Source organism: Idiotropiscis lumnitzeri, chromosome 10 (genome assembly GCF_059441095.1).
Source record: "Idiotropiscis lumnitzeri isolate Australia: NSW breed Sydney's pygmy pipehorse chromosome 10, RoL_Ilum_1.0, whole genome shotgun sequence".
Lineage (NCBI taxonomy): Eukaryota > Metazoa > Chordata > Actinopteri > Syngnathiformes > Syngnathidae > Idiotropiscis > Idiotropiscis lumnitzeri.
This window is the reverse complement of record NC_142400.1, coordinates 1,667,678-1,683,306: the sequence shown is the minus strand read 5'-3', so window position 1 is coordinate 1,683,306 and position 15,629 is coordinate 1,667,678. Positions and strand designations below refer to the sequence as shown.

Sequence of the window (15,629 nt, the reverse complement as noted above, 5' to 3'; positions counted from 1 at the left end):
CATTTATGAACGTATCAAATGTTTAGAATGTTTTTTAACCATGAAATAATAGTGCTCCATGTACAAATATGTTATTGACCAAAACATTTCAGAATAATGCATTTTAAAAGTGTAATTGCAATGTAACGACCGAAGTTAAATAGCCAGAATTTTTCCCATGTACAAAAAGAGTCTTTTTACAAATACTACACAGCTGTTGAAAGCTATAAGTGAGCGATTTTTATTTTTTTTGTTGAAATAAATTATTCACCTCACAGGTGTGGAAAATCAAATCAAGATGCTGATGAGACAGAAAGCAACCGTGGTGCGTTTATATTTTTGTCTTAGACCCAAAAAAAAAAAAAAAACAAATCCACTCGCTGGGCACCTGATTGGTCGGTGGGCGTGGCCTGTAGCACCTGCAAACAGTAGGCGATTTTCGGTTGCTATGGTGACGATCAAGTTATCTCGACAAATATGCGCTCGCGCTAACGCAGCCACGTGACTTGGAGAACGCCAGCGAAGGGTTAAACTGCTCAGTGAGGAAGAGGAGGAAGAGGAGGAGGAAAAGCAGGATCGATGCGTTGGTCGCTCGACGGCTCTATGAAGATGAGGATGATGGTGAAGATTCTCTCGCCCGGTGGTATGAAGAAAAATGAAATCTATTTGTTCTGACGTTTGCCCACACAGTCATGGGAGCCTGGCGTTCTCCCGCGTTCGTGTGTGTACGTGGGGGTGTGCGTGTGTGTGTGTGCGCGCGCGCGTGTGTGCGTGCGTGTGCGTGAACGCGAGCGAGCGCGCGAGCGGAGTTTTGGCGATCGTGACGCGAAATATGAGGCAGCAGACTTGACATGTCAAATCATCATCATCATCATCATCATCATCATCATCATCATCACCATGACGGCTAAACGTGTCCGTGCGCGTGCAAGCGGTCGCGCTGTTGCTCCGCGACGTCATCAACATGTCAGGTAAATGATTCTATGCTAACATTCCGTAACACTAAACGACCGTTAGATGCTGACGTTAGCATACTTGCTAGAAAAATCTAACCTTACTGTTTTTAATGTGATGCCACTGTGACATCATCATCATCATCAACATCATCATACCAGTAGTGAGATCACAAAACCAGCTGGGATGTCACTGTTACGTCACCATACCAGCAGTGACATCACTGTGATGTCACGGGCCAGTTGAAAAATCTCATGTCCAAATACGGTCCGATTCATTGTCTTTGGCAAATCGATATGTGCCCACTTCGAATGTAATTTTCACGCAATTTTAGCCAATTGAAAGTGTTGAAAATAGCTTGAAAACAAATATAAACACAAATACACGGCCGCTCTTGAATGCAAATTATCTTTGAGAAGTGTTGAAGAAGTGTGATAAAACAACTTACGTTTCCTCTGATATGAAATGACGAAAAAAAAGGTTGTTGTTTTGTCATCACAAAACAAGCTGTGATAAACAATCTCTCTTGGCTCCTCCCCCAGGTCTGGCGACATTTTGAGAAGTCCTCTCGGTGAGCCAGGCCGGACGAGGCCGGGCCGACCATGGGAGACGGAGACCCCCTGCAAATGGAAGGCAACGCCCTCCTCAAAGCCGTCTTCCAGGGGAAGCTGAGGCTGAGCCGTCTGCTGCTGGAGGGCGGCGCGTACGTCAACGAGGGCAACGAGCTGGGCCAGACGCCGGTGTCGGCCGCCTGCCTGGCCGACTACGAGGACCCTCGGACCCGCCTCCGGATGGTGCGCTACCTGCTGGACAAGGGTGCTGACCCTAACATCCCGGACAAGAGCGGCAGGACGGCCCTGATGCACGCCTGCGCCAAGCGGACCGGGAAGGAGGCCGTGTCCCTCTTGCTAGAGAACGGGGCTGACCCCAGCCTCAAAGACTACTCGGGGTGCTCCGCCCTCATGCACGCTCTCAACAAGGGCGACCGCGAGACTCTGCAGGTCCTGCTGGATGCCTGCCGGGCCAAAGGCAAGGAAGTCATCATCATTACCACCGACACGTCTCCATCCGGTACCAAAAAGACAAAGCAGTACCTGAACTCTCCTCCGTCTCCGAGCGTGGTGGACAAGGTGCCCCCCGCGTCCACCGCTGGTTGCATGTCGCCATCGGACGTGGAGATTGTGACATCGTCTCCGGCGGAGGACGATAGCGGCAACGATGACAGAATTTTCAGCTTCCCGCTGGCCTCCGCACTGCCGCCATCCAACGGCCGCCCTCAGGGAGAGAAGAGAGCGGCGGCAGTGGCGGTGCCTCCTCGCAAGCTGCTCAAGAGGCTCAACTCCGAGCCTTGGGGCCTGGTGGCGCCGTTGACGTCTGGCGGTGTTCTTCAGGAGAGCATCAGGGGGCGTCTGGAGGAGGCGGAGGGCGTCTGCCGTCTAACTCAACGCATCAACGGAGTATGCCTCACCGAGCCCACCGGACCTCGGTTGTCACGGCGACACAGCATCGAGACCCACGAGCCGTGTTCCCCTAAAGTCACAGACCAGTCTTGCTCCGAGGACCGTGTGGTCCTCCCCGCCTCCTCCTGGGCAGACAAGGTTCAACAGCAACAAATCTTACATTGCAGGAAAATACTGCCAGAGTCCCAGGAAAACGCAGGTCCGCATATCTCGACTCATCCCAAATTGACCCGAACGGAGCACTACGAGGCCGACAGCCTCACGAGCCCAGAATCCATCCCTGGATCTCCAGACTCTGGCCGGGTGTCCGTGGAGCGGAGGAGGTACAACACGTCCCCCCTTTCCCTGGTCACAAGCGTGTCCCGGGAGTCTCTCGACAACATTCCCAACTCCGTGTCTCCCGCGGCCGTGCGCCGACGGAGCCCCGGACTCCTTGAGCGCCGCGGTTCCGGGACCTTACTCCTGGACCGTATATCCCACACCAGGCCCGGTTTCCTGCCGCCGCTCAACATCAACCTACAGAGACCCATCCCGGATATCCGCTCCAACAGCAAGCCCCCCTCGCCGGTCCACGGCGCTCAAAAGATCCTGGTTCCCGTGGCTCCGACTTCACCCAAACGCGGTCACGACTTCAAGGTTAAAAAAAAGCTCATGAGGAGGCACTCCATGCAGACAGAACAGATGAAGCAGCTCTCCACGTTCCAGGAGATTCTGTCAGAGAAGTTCATTGAGTCCCATGGCGATTGACATCTTCATGGATGTGTGAATTGCAACTGGGGGGGGGGACAATTCTGCTCTTCAACAGGGCTGAACATGAAATGAACATTACAACATACAACTGGTTCATGAAGCAGATTTGAAGCTTCATTTACCCATCGCTACTTGCATTAAAATGCACACAAGCTTTCACGCAGAACCCAAAAATCTATTTCTGGCTTTAGGAAAGCGAGAGACAGCCGCCCGCTGCAAAGTCATAAAAATGCATTTGCAATTGTAAATGTCGGCTAAACTTATCGGTGACGTCATGGCCGCTCCTTGTTGCGTGTTCTAGAACCAGGTTGGAAAAAGTTCGGAGGATTGGTTCTGTTGTAACCGCAAGTACCCGAAAATGTGTCATGGAAAAGTGACCACACAGGGCAGAACCGGACTATTTTGAGCTAGAACGGAAACCGTGAAAATGGGTCAAAGAGGGGGTGGAGCTACAAAGTGGGCACAGATGTCGCCCCCTGCTGGGCAGGAATAATTTCACATTCACTTGTCAGACAGACAAGACTGGTTTATTATTGATTTGATCATAACGATCATTTTTTTTCTCCATGTGCAAGATGAGCAAGTCACGCGGTCACACGTTTGTCTTCAAAAGGGGGCGCTAAAAAGCACCCCAAAACATTGACGCCTATTATGCTTGATCTTTTGTTGAAAAAGACTTCTCCCCCGTCGTCACGGTTTCGACTCGCCTGACGCGATGACGTCGCCAGATCGTCTGCGGACTTGTATTCATGATGAGCTTGATCATTTTGTTTTCATCTTGACGAGCTTTTCAAACGAGCTGGCCGAGCACACGTTTGCAACGAGCACACTTGAGTGCCGCGTGGGTGCATGCATGTGTCGTGTACACGCAACCGTCAACGTGCTGGTCAGTTCAATGAAACACTTCCTTGTTTTGTCTTACACGAAATATTTATTGAGAAACGTGAAAAAAAACAAACAAACAAATATTAAATATGTATACAAACACACACACAGACGAGATTCTTTTCATTTGTTGAAGAATTTTTTGTTGAGGAGGAAGATGAGCAAGTTGACGTTGACTTTGGCTTTGTCGAACATCTTCATCACCGCCACGCCGTCGTACTGCAGCTGGAGGAGGTCCTAAACGCACGTGCACGCAGTCGGGGTGATTGATTTTGATTTTGATTGATTGCGTGCTTGCTTCCCACTGAAGTGGATGGTTTGCTTTGACGGCTACCTGGTATTTGATGTGAAATTCCTCCATGTCAACGCCGAGGAAGCGAGCTTTGATGCGGAAGCTTCCTTTCTCTGCGCCGTTGACTATTTCAAAGACCACGTTCTTGAACCTTCACCGCAAAGAGACACCGGCGTTATTATGGGATGGCTCAACTTTTGATAACTCTTCATTCGTACCACATTTCTGTACATACGTTTTTTTTTCCTCAACCATTTTTTTTTTTACTCTAACAGAATTTTTATACCACACATTTTGAGCAGCCATAACTTGTTCTTATTTGTACAGAGAAACTATTAATAAGTACAGTCATTATATGGACGATCTTTAAATAAAATATTTGATTCGTGTTTAACGTGGTATCAGTCAGACAGAATCCTCGCAACTACAAAAGCATCAATTTTCAGAAGATGCCCCCCCCCACTCGAAAATAAAAAATCATCATTATTAAAAATTAAATTAAACGTTATTACAACTAACAACATTTGATCTGTAATGCATGGACACCAAGATAAAGGCAAATGAAACATGCATATGAAATAGTTTATCTCCTACAAACTTCCAACTTTGAAATGCACTTTTGGGAGCGTTCACCATGACAACATAATTGTGTGACACAAGCAAAGTGTAAACACAAGTATATAGATCCCAAATTGGTGTTGAACGTAACGTCATCACGCCCCCTTGTGGTCACACTTTTTTTGGTCATTGTGTGTGCGCACTCACTGGGTGGAAGGCAGGTCTTGGATCTCCAGCAGAACGCCTTTCTCATGCAAGCGTGCTGCCGTGTAGCTCAAGACAGGAGCTTTCTTCTTCACTCGTGCATCCGCCGTTTTCTTATCGGCGGTTCGGCTGCAACACATCAAACGGTCGACGGTCGCCGAGGAGCGGCTCCCGCGTAGCTGAACGGCGAGCGACTTACCCGTCGGCCGTCAACTTTTCCAGACAGGAAGTGATGTAATGCCCGTAGTAGTCCGCCTGCTGGCCGAGGAAACCGCTCTTGTCTCGCAGGCCGCTCAGAGTCTGGTCCAGTTTCACAAGCTCCGCCCCCCGGCGGCAGCGGCGCACACGCTGGCTACGAACATCCTGCGACGAGCACGAAGCGACGGCGTCAACACCTGGAAAGCGGAAGCGGCCCGCGCCTCCTTCGGCGTGTCACCTGCGCGATCATGTTGAGGAGGCGCTGATGGCCGCGCGATACCGGCAGGACGCCCAATGCCTCCAGACGCCGGACGCTTCTGCCGATCTTGCGCTTCTTCTCCTCCAGGCTCAAGGCAGCGGCGGCCATGATGGACGCGCTCCTCTTCATCTTGTCTGGCGTGCGCGAGTCCTGGAGAGCGCGGCGACGCATCAGCTCCTTGTGATGCACTTCCTGTTTGCACAAGTGACGGTGAGCAACGCACAATGGCAAACGTCGAAGCGTCCAGCAGTTTCCACTGATTGGCGGGCGGGCCATTCCACAACGCCCGCAGCTCGGCCACGACACACAAAATGCCAGCAATGTCGAAGAAAACCGATCTGACCTGGTCGGGCGATGTGGTCGCTCCCAGGACTTCGGCGAGCGTGTCCCCCGGCTGCGTCCGGATCACATCCGCCATCAGCTGCTTGGTGCTGAACATAAAAGCGGCGTGAGCACAGACCACCACCGGCCCTCCCCAAATTTGTGGCGGAGCCCGACCACGTACGAGAGCAACAGCATGCCCGCGTCGGCCGAGTTGTCGTCGCCCTCGTCGAAAACTTCAAACTTGTTTGTCAGCGTTAGAGAAACTTCCATCTTGCTCCAAGCCCACTCGCATCCTGGATCGGCTGCGGAACACAAACAACACGCCGGCGTCAGCATCATCATCGTCATCATCATCATCATCGGTCGAGCAGCTGCTGCGAGTACCTGTGGCTGTTGTAGTACCCACAAGCTCCTGTAGGGTGGGAATAGGACCAACGTCGGCGAGCAAAAGTCTGAGCTGGTCCGAGGACTCGGGACACAAAGCGTCGCGGTGTTCCAGCAACAGCTGCAAGCCACCACGTCACTAACGGGAGCGGCCCGACGAGTGCTCGTCGAATGCACGCGAGCGCCTACCTTGTGCGTATTGATCAGCTCGCCCAGCGAGATGTAGATGAGCGGCCGGCTGACTATCAGCGTCTCCGAGTACTCGTCCATCCGGAAGTGCTCCGACGGATCAGGAACGTCGCACACGCGCCACACAAACTTCCTGTCACGTGATCAGATCACATGCACACTTGAATCGGTCAAAGTAGTCAGTACATATTTCTTTGATTACAGGAGACGGATTTTTTTTTTTGTTGATCACAAGGACAGCCGAGTAAGTCTTAATTGCACAGAGAACGTTTCCTGGCTCAAAAAAGGCGGCAATTTGCATAATGACCTGAAGGTGGTGTGCGCGTGTGTGACGTAGCGGTTGAGCACGGCAACATGCTCGCCGGTTCCGAGGAAGGGCTCGCCCGCTGCAGTGCGCTGCAACAACCGGGCCACCGAGCCCAGCAGGTGGCGCCGCTCCGGGCGCAGGCCCCCCGGGACTCCCGAAAGCTCCAGCACATCGAACGCGTCCGGCGCCACGATGGCAGGATTCATGAAGCGGTAATACACCAGGTTACAAAGCACCTGCGTGCAGAAACGAGTTACACGTCAGTCAACGCAGCATGATGGGCCTGCTGGAAAAGTTGCAAGATTCTAAGAGTCTTCCTTTCAAAGGTGTGTTTAATTGTTCACTTTGTAAATGACAGGGCCCATCTAGACAAGCAAACAATTTGGAGTCATTGACTGGCTAGCAAGTGAACCGCTGTGCAGATCTTAACCCACCGACTCGGAAATGCGAGGCGGCTATGATAACCAGTTGTCCACAGCGCGGCCATAAAATTGATGTTAGATTTTTTATTTATTTTTTTTTTATTTAATTTTACCCACTCATCCTATCAACTGATGACATCGTCACATTCAAGCCAACATGAGGCAGTTAGAAAAATTTGGGCTACCTTGTAGACGTCGTCCTCGTTGGCAGCCGGAAATGTTGACCTCAGGGTGTCGCCTAGAGCCTTCGCAGTGTAGCGGAAGCCGTATCTGCACAAACAAGCACACGTGTTGAAAGAGGAGGAGGAGGAGGAGGAGCAGGAGGAGGCAGCGGCAGCATACGGCAGTTTGTTGATGTTGGAGGTGATGGCCTTGAGGATTCTCTGGGTCACGTTGTGCAGGTTGACCACGGCGATGTCGACGCGGCGCCGGACTTCGGGATGAGACAGAGCGTCCTCGGGGGAGACGTCGTAGGGAAGCGAGCTGGAGGGTGGGGGGGCGGATTTCATTCACGTGAGAGGTGAGCGGGCTCCTGGCAGGCGGGGAGATTTGCAAGCCAGGTGCGTTCAGACCTTTTGAGTCCGCTGCGGGTCTCGGTCTGGTTGATCCAGCTCTTGTAGACGTCCAGGGGGTCGGTCCTGACATCGAGGTCGCCGTCCGCCAGGATGTCCCGCAGCGTCGGACCCAGAACCTCCCGCAGGACGTTGCGGCCGCGCTCGTGTCGGTAGAAGTTGACCAGCATCTTGACGACGAAGGGGTTCCCCCGGATCACGTCCTGGGGCTCGTTCACCTTGGACCTGATCACGACACACTCATCAGCACAGCACCCCCTAGTGGACACCTACAAATCATGAAGTCATTCAATGCCGGAGCTGTTTCTGTTGGTCTTCTAGATTCCAACTGTTGACTGCCACAGATGAGGATGGACACCTCAACCATTTTACATCACAAGTTGGGAAAACAATGTCATGACAAAAAATTTGGACTTGAGATCTGATTGTTGAAACTGATTTTTGAGTCTTTTCGTAAGTTTGATGCTCATATTGTCACAAAACACTTAATTTGGTGGATCAAAAAAATGCGCCAAAACAGCTTCAGGCAACACTAAAAGCGCCCGGCAGTGCTCGATTTCTGAAGTGAAGCCAGCAGAGACACGTAAAGACGCAAAGAGCGAGCAAGTAAGGAAGAGTCGAGGCAACGAGCTCCAGTATGTGACCTGATCTCAAAGTTCAGCGCCTGCGTGAACAGCTGCAGAAGCAGAAAGGCCTCCCGATCGTCTGCTCCGTAGTTAAACAGGCTGAAGATGACCATCTCCACGAAGGACGAGCAGCGACTCTGCGGCATCAGGAAGATCAGCTGTGCCAAGTACGTCGGCCGAGTCTGAAACGTAACGTCACGTTGAATGGACTCGGATGCTGAAAACCTCCCTGATCCGTCTCGCACGCACGCACACCTGGAGCAGGTAGAAAAGGTTCTGGTAGGCCTCCAGCCTCTGCCGCCGCTCTCTGCTCAGCGCCTTCAGACCTTTGCTCCTCTCCACGTCCATCATGTCCGAGAGCTTCTCCTTGTTCTTCTTGGTCAGCTTCTTGCAGTGAGACTCGACTTCCTGTAGGAGGCGCTCAAGTAAGGCACCGACCTCGGGTTCAACGAGGCGATGGGAGCGGCTCACCTGCAGAGTGGCCCTGTTGCGCACCAGCAGCCCGATCTTCAGGTCCATCAGGTCCAGGTCGGCCTCCAGCTGCCGGTTAAAGCGGATGGTGCGCACCACCTCCTGCTGAAGACGTGCTAGCTCCGCCTCCTCTCTGATGTCGCCGTCGCCCAAATCCAACAAGTGGATGAACTTCCGGAGCACGCTCAGGGGGGGCGTGTCCAATTGCACTGAGACGGGAGCGATCGTTAGGCTTTGGGTTGACCTGGGGCCAATCGCTTCGTCGGATAACTTACCCAGCATCTTGTACTCTGCTCGAGCCCGACTGGCTCGGAAGAAGGTTTGGATCTTTATGGCGGCGCCCACCTGTGGACGCTCATGGTTACTACAGTATAATAAACAAGGAACCCTCACTTGGTCCCGTTGTTTAACATGTTTAGTGAGCTTCCTTTCCTAGGAAACGAGCTTCCAAGAACGGGAGTGGCTTTCGGTTATGAACAGTAACAGTCTTGTCTGCGTCTTTTTACCAACCGCATCTGCACACTTACGTTTTGTCGGAAGAACCTCAACCGTGCTAGATATTTTCGTCTCGCCAAGAACATCTTCACAAAGGCTTGAATCTGAAACATAAAAACCACAAGTGATGTCAACAAGATTTACGGCGACCAATCCAAATGGGATTAGCCGTAAGACTTATTTAGAAGGATAAGGCCGAGGGTTCATCAAATCACCTTGACCGCCGCCCTCCAGTTGCCGTAGAGGAACTGCAAGCGCTGCCTGTACGCCCTCTGCTGGATGAACCTCCTCCAGTGTGCCTGGACACAGAACACCGGTCGGACACTGGGGGGCAGGAGTCACATGAGCGGTTGCCAGGTGAGCTCTCGGCACCTGGATGAGGACGACGGCAGGGGCGTGGCGGCGCAGGTAACTCTGGCGAGCCGCCAGACGGCGGCGAGTGAGGAACCCGCGCATGGCCGCCTGCAGGCGGACGATCAGCGCGCGGTTGTCGGCCCAAAGCTCTCGTCGCCGGTGCGTCGACCACACGCCGCTGAGCACTTCCTGCGGGGAGGCGGCGTTATGAGCGGACGGGAGACGGTTTGGCATGGGAGCGTGCGGCGAGGCGTCACCTGGATGTCGTGCTGGTCCAGGAACACGCTGTTGTGGACAAACCCGGGCGGTTTCTCCCACGTGCCTTCCAGTCGTTTCAGATGGAAGAAGAACAAGGAGCCATCTTGCGTTGGGAAGCCCGCCCACGGACTCTTGTTGTCTCCTGCAAACACGCGGCGGTCTGAGTGGCTGACCTCCGACCTCGTCAAAGGTGTACACGTCACCTGCGCTGGCCTTGCGCTGCACCAACACAGCGAGCTGCTGCTGGTACTCGGCTGCGCAGCCCCGCGTCAAGCCCTGAAGCGCCATCTCTGGTAGCGACAGCACTCGCAGCGTCTGCGCGGCCTGCTTCTCCTTCACTGCTTGATTGACAGCCGCCACCGCCAGACACACTACGAACGAATGCATAATCAGCCAACCCCTGATTCCTCTACTCTACCAGTCTCATATTGCCCGGTGACCGTCCCAGGTTGACCGTCCCACCGAGTGTTCAAAAACCGAATCTAACGGATGCTGCGATGAGGAAAAAAAGAATCATGCGACCGACTCACGCTTCAGAGCTTTCCGAGTCTCCTGATTGGCTCGTCTCACCACTTCCTGGATGTCAGCCAACCACAATTCAGCTCCTGTGTCTTTGCTAAGCTGATTGGTTTACGGGAGAACACATGATCTCACGTTACACGTGGGAGCATTACGGGACTGATTCGGCCGCCTCGGGTTGTCCATCGAAACATTTCAAGTTTGAGTGACAAGTCACAGTTTCGTCATGCTTACGAAAAAATGTGTGCGTGTTCACCTGAGCCTTCAGCTTCCTGGCGATGCTCATCAAGTGAAGGTATCTGCTGGCGTTGGCAGGCTGAACGTCCTCCACACCACTAGAGGGCAGCAACAGCGCAGAGAGCAGCCGGTGAGCGTCCCCGCTCATCAAAGCCCCATTAACCGCTTGGAGAGCCAGGATCTCTAAAAGGTCAGAGGTCACAGGAATGTTGAGATGATTAGCCTAGCTTATTAGCATGCGGCGTTTGTGACGTACGTTGATGTTGGGCCAGCGCGTTCTCGTTGGCCAGCTTGATTCCTTCCTGAAGCTGATTCCAGGTCAGCGCTTCTCGGCCGGCTGCCTCCTTCATGCTGGACAGGCAGCACAAGTACCTACGCACGTTCTTCGCTGTCAATGCCATCTTCGTCATCATCATCGTCATCATCTCTTACTTGTCCATGAGGGCGTGGTCCACATCCGTCAAGCCCACTGACGAACTGACCAATAAGGAGCTGAGCTGCCGCAGGTTCCTCGCCTCCACCGCCTGGTTGACGAGCACCACGGCGGAGAGCATCTCCACGGCAACAAACAGCTCTTCCTGCTGCAGCACCCCCTGCGGGATGCACGGCAACATGACAGCGGACCGATGCGGGCGTAGGCGCACGTATGACGTATATACGAGCGTACCTGAGCCGCGTGCGTCTGCAGCAGCTGCAGCTGCTGGTGATAAAGAGACGCAGCGCAAGGGAAGACCAGGGGCAGCTGGAGATCAGAAGACATGAGGCAGTTGACAGTGCGTTGGGGGTCGCTTCCCCGTAACGACAGGTTCACGCCGTCCATCGCTGCTTGCACTGGAACACACGCACACAAACAGTCACTCACGCGCAAGACACGTCAAAGGAGCCAAAGAGGAAGAAGGAGCTTCTCACTCACTCTTGGCGGCCGCACAGGCTCCTTGGTTGGCTGCGGAGACGACCTCTTGAAGCTCGTCGGGCTCCAGCGGTTCCTGAAGTGGTGACACAGGAACGCATTGTGTCAGTCATGGAACATGTCACGAACGGGACGGCCAGATTTACACTCATGGCTGGAGTGGGATCAAGAAATGAGATGAGTTTTGCTGGGTAAAGCGCCCAAAAGCATTGACGTCCATTCCGTGATTGGTTTGGCTCTTCTTAATGTGTACCAGTTGGTCAATAAAAAAAATAGTCAATATGCATTTATTTTGATTTTAGTCCATGGGGAGAATTTATCGTGCATTTATCGTTATCGAGGTAAAATTGCTCAATTTCTCGCGATATTGATTTGAGGTCATATCGCCCAGCCCTACGCTGCACCATATCTTCCTCTGGGATTGATTTGCGCCTCTTGCGTTTTAACGATGTGGCCTTTCCATTTCCAATCTTACATCAATACTAGAAACATTTGAGCAAGCATGTTGGAGCTGTTAAAAAAAGTAAATAAAAAAAATACGATATGAATTGAAAACTATGCATTCACCCGAACTGAATTGAATCATTCCTCTTGAAAATATATCGAAATGCGGTTCGAATGGTCTGTTATAGAGGAGATACATTTGAAGGAAATGCCACAACGACAGCCCTAACTATTTCATTTGCATGATTTAAAAAAAAGAAAGTGCATCTTCCCCTCGCCAACTGAGCTGCTCCAAACTGAAACAAATCGTCCACTTTAAAATTGAAGCGTTGTTGAATTGTGTCGCAGTCCACGTATTGCGATACGTATCAAATGGCTCATTTGTGCTTGTCCGTGACATACCGGCGCTTTTGCGTGGCGCTCGTCCGCCAGCCACTCCAGGTAGCATCGCCCGTTGGCAACGACCACGTCGGCGAGGGCCAAACACGGCAGCTGCAGAGCGCACACGAGAGCGCGCTCGTCAGCGGCCTCCACCGCTTCGTCCACTTGCTCCACCGCCCATCTCACTGCAGACACGGTCGCCGACGTCAGCACGGGCCACGCTTCCACATTACCGTGACGACGCTCTCACCGTTGACCACGTTGATGTTGTCCTGGATTTCTCGGCGAGTCAGAAACTCCTCGTACAGATCTTTGTCCTCCGAAGCTCCGCCCTGGAAGATACATTGAACGCTGCCCTCAAAAGCTAGAAGGTGACGTCACATGGGAAACCACACGTCCAGAGGGAAACCCGAAGCAAACCATAAACCTTGCAGCGCCGATTGCGACCGCTAGGAGGCGCCTCTGAGCCACACTCACCCTCCTGGCCGCCTGCTGCGCTTTCCGTTGCTTGCTCTGAAGCAGCATCTCCTGGTAGATGCTCATCAGCGCCTCTTGCAGGTCAGCGATCTGAGCGTTAGGATTTCGGAGCGCCTCCGCCGTCGCTTCGGCGTCACGTCTGTCCACAGCCTTGTTGATGGCGATCACCGCCGCGTGAACTGAAGGGAGCACAAGAGGCCGATTGGCTACAATGGCTGACACGCGGAGATGTGCACATTAAGGCTTATTCTCCACTCCCTAATCAATAGAGTACAGTTGAGGAAGCCCAAAATGTCCTTTTGCAGTCATTTGAGGGAACAATGGGAAACTTGCATTGTTTCAGCTGAAACGGCAAAATGAGACTTCAATTGTGAAAATGGGACATTATTGGTGAGAAGAGCACGAGCACATCACACAGTAATCGTCAAGGCATTTGTCGTGGATGAAGGTTTCATATAGTTTGGAGAATATTCACCAAAGATGTAAAAAAAAAAAAACATTTAAAAAAAAATAAAATAAAAAAACATTTACTCTGAGAATTTGACACTAAATATTTTACTTTTTTTAATGGTGCCAAATATAGACTTTTTGGAGTAAAATCTAGCGTGCCGAAGGAAATAATGTGTTCGCAAGGTGTCGTACCTGCCGCCTCGTCTACTGACAACTCATTGGACAGAATTCCTCCGATTTTGTGGAAGGCAGGAAGCTGCAGGCCGTATTTGTCCAACTCCAGCCTCATGTTGTTGATCTCCTCCACTGAACGCACGCACGCACGCACACATGCCAACATTCATTTTAAGATGAAGCCACTGGCTCAAACGTGATCAACTTCTGACATCACGGTTTGTCAATTCAAGCAATAGGGCGGAGCTTGAAATTCGGCCAATCAGGAGCCACGCTTACCTGTAAACTTGACTTTCCCGCAAAGGTCTGTGATCTGTGGAGCGAGGCCGAGTCTGTACAGGTACAAGCTACACACACACACACACACACGCCCCCGCACACACACGCGCACACATGCAAGAGTAAAGCCTCTATCCCACATTTCCGACTGTTGGCGAAGGTAAAAAAATGAAATAATTTTTTTTTAAAAAGTGTGTTCACATCAAGGCTCGTTCAATGACAGAAATGTTCGCACGAAGTAAGGCGAGACAAGGAAGCAAAGCGGAAAGGAGAAAAAGAGCGATCGACCGACTAACAGACGTCACCTGAGTGCGTGGATGCAGTAAACAGCTCTGGGCATGTTCTTCTTGTCGTAAATGTCTGTCGTCTCCGGATGGAAGATCTGAAGGGACATCAACAGTGATACCAAACCAAGAAAAGAACAACAAAACATGGAGGGCTGATCACGTGATCAGAAACTGAGGGCGAGCATGTGCTTTTCAGCTGAAAAAAGATTTTTTTAAGACAAAAACAAAAAAAAAATTCAAGACAATTTGGATGTGGTCGTCATGTTTCCACCGTGGCTTTAGCAGCAGGTTGCGGTCACTTGTTGTGCTACGTATGTGGTGCCGTGCTCCGGGCATCGCTGGTTACTTACTGACGGAAGGCCAAGCGCTATCATGGCGTCTCTCCAGTGGTTGATGTTGTCAGTGTGACGAAATTCAACACCCACAGCCTGAACAAAGGAAGGATTAATGCACTACATTCACTAAATTGTACTTGTCTCAGTGTGTGTGTGTGTGATGGTTGTCAGGTCTATGAAGGGCGTGAAGGACAAACGAGTTACCTTGTAGCGGAGCTGCTCCCAGTCGTAAATCTTCTTCCGAGGGACCACGGCGGGCGCGAAGCGATGTCCCAGTTTGGCGAGAAAGACGCCGTTCCTCAACGCTTCCTCCAGCTCGGTGGGAGTGGGAAGCTCCTCCCCCAGACACGCCTCCATCCACCTGTGGGGACAGGCGCCATCAGCCCAGAGAATGTGATGCTCTGCTGAGATCCCCCGCCCACCATTTTCTAAAATGTATCCACTTGCAGAAATCTATAGAATTTGTATTGCACATTGATATTTTTCACATTGAGAGTTCAGAGATGTTTACCAAACTGGTAGCTCTTGGCATGAATGAGTGACATAGAAGTTGCTAACCCTACCATGGCGCATCTATCTGACAGTGTGCCAATGAAGAATACGAGCACAAATGAGCAAGTGACCTTTTTGCCTCCTCCAGTCGACACAAGTATTGATAGGCCACATTTTGGAGTCTCTGCTCGTCCATCTGCTCGGCTGTCAGACGGCCATCTGCTCACGAGACATAAAAGGCAACTTGACAAACTTTTATGGCTTTATGGCAGACACCCACGCACGCCCCGTCAACAAACGCGCACGCACGGGCACACACCCTCGACAGATACTTCTGGAAACTGTCTCAATAAAGTAATCGCTAAATGTATGATCAAGTGAAGTAGTCGAAGAAGTTGATAACTCACACTGAGTCTGAGCGCTGGGCTCTGTCATGTTTGACGTCGTCACTCCCACACACGGGGAATCAAATCAAAATTAGCTTTCCTGACAGGCGGAATAAAATGAACTTATTCAAAAAAAAAACCAGTTGAAGCGAGCGCGACAAAACAGCCGAGGCGACGTAACCAACAACAAAGTTTTCGAACAGCCCACTTCCGCTTTAGGTTTGAAAGCTCGCGCAGATTCCTGATTGGCCGACAGATTGGAAACATCTGCCATTGGCTGACGCTGTCGCCTTGCGTTATGAGTCCCATTGGTGACG

General features: G+C 51.8%; 2 protein-coding genes across 5 annotated transcripts; one reads left to right on the top strand and one right to left on the bottom strand.

Annotated features, from left to right (window-relative positions):
* The first annotated feature begins 443 nt into the window (after positions 1-443).
* ankrd34a (ankyrin repeat domain 34A) lies at positions 444-4,132 on the top strand. 3 transcript variants are annotated; one of them, XM_088306183.1, is made up of 2 exons: positions 444-600; positions 1,476-4,132. In XM_088306183.1, the coding sequence occupies exon 2, from the start codon at positions 1,536-1,538 to the stop codon at positions 3,138-3,140; it is 1,605 nt and encodes a 534-aa protein (XP_088162309.1). In that variant the 5' UTR covers positions 444-600; positions 1,476-1,535; the 3' UTR covers positions 3,141-4,132. The 3 variants fall into 3 exon arrangements, with proteins under 3 accessions (XP_088162309.1, XP_088162308.1, XP_088162311.1); XM_088306182.1 differs by having other exon boundaries at positions 444-622; XM_088306185.1 differs by lacking the exon at positions 444-600 and adding an exon at positions 650-950.
* On the bottom strand, positions 4,058-15,570 carry iqgap3 (IQ motif containing GTPase activating protein 3). Of its 2 annotated transcripts, none has more exons than XM_088306180.1 (38): positions 15,334-15,570; positions 15,058-15,145; positions 14,639-14,795; positions 14,450-14,527; positions 14,118-14,194; positions 13,813-13,880; positions 13,552-13,665; positions 12,910-13,088; positions 12,683-12,764; positions 12,454-12,617; positions 11,611-11,683; positions 11,365-11,528; positions 11,130-11,278; positions 10,954-11,069; positions 10,717-10,880; positions 10,472-10,562; positions 10,145-10,312; positions 9,941-10,083; positions 9,702-9,872; positions 9,545-9,628; positions 9,362-9,433; positions 9,110-9,179; positions 8,835-9,043; positions 8,619-8,771; positions 8,382-8,545; positions 7,738-7,962; positions 7,508-7,648; positions 7,351-7,435; positions 6,744-6,979; positions 6,437-6,569; positions 6,248-6,368; positions 6,045-6,165; positions 5,883-5,970; positions 5,519-5,731; positions 5,282-5,445; positions 5,086-5,211; positions 4,363-4,471; positions 4,058-4,265 (listed from the first exon to the last, which is right to left on the bottom strand). In XM_088306180.1, the coding sequence occupies exons 1-38, from the start codon at positions 15,359-15,361 to the stop codon at positions 4,152-4,154; spliced, it is 4,902 nt and encodes a 1,633-aa protein (XP_088162306.1). In that variant the 5' UTR covers positions 15,362-15,570; the 3' UTR covers positions 4,058-4,151. The 2 variants fall into 2 exon arrangements, with proteins under 2 accessions (XP_088162306.1, XP_088162305.1); XM_088306179.1 differs by having other exon boundaries at positions 11,130-11,290; positions 15,334-15,569.
* Positions 15,571-15,629: the final 59 nt, after the last annotated feature.

Coding starts and splice junctions, on each gene's coding strand:
- ankrd34a (XM_088306183.1), top strand. CDS start 1,536: ATGGGAGACGGAGACCCCCTGCAAATGGAAGGCAACGCCCTCCTCAAA.
- iqgap3 (XM_088306179.1), bottom strand. CDS start 15,361: ATGACAGAGCCCAGCGCTCAGACTCAGT. Junction 10,563..10,716: donor CCAGGAAGCTGAAGGCTCAG/GTGAACACGCAC, acceptor TAAACCAATCAG/CTTAGCAAAGACACAGGAGC. Junction 9,180..9,361: donor TGAGGTTCTTCCGACAAAAC/GTAAGTGTGCAG, acceptor GAGCGTCCACAG/GTGGGCGCCGCCATAAAGAT.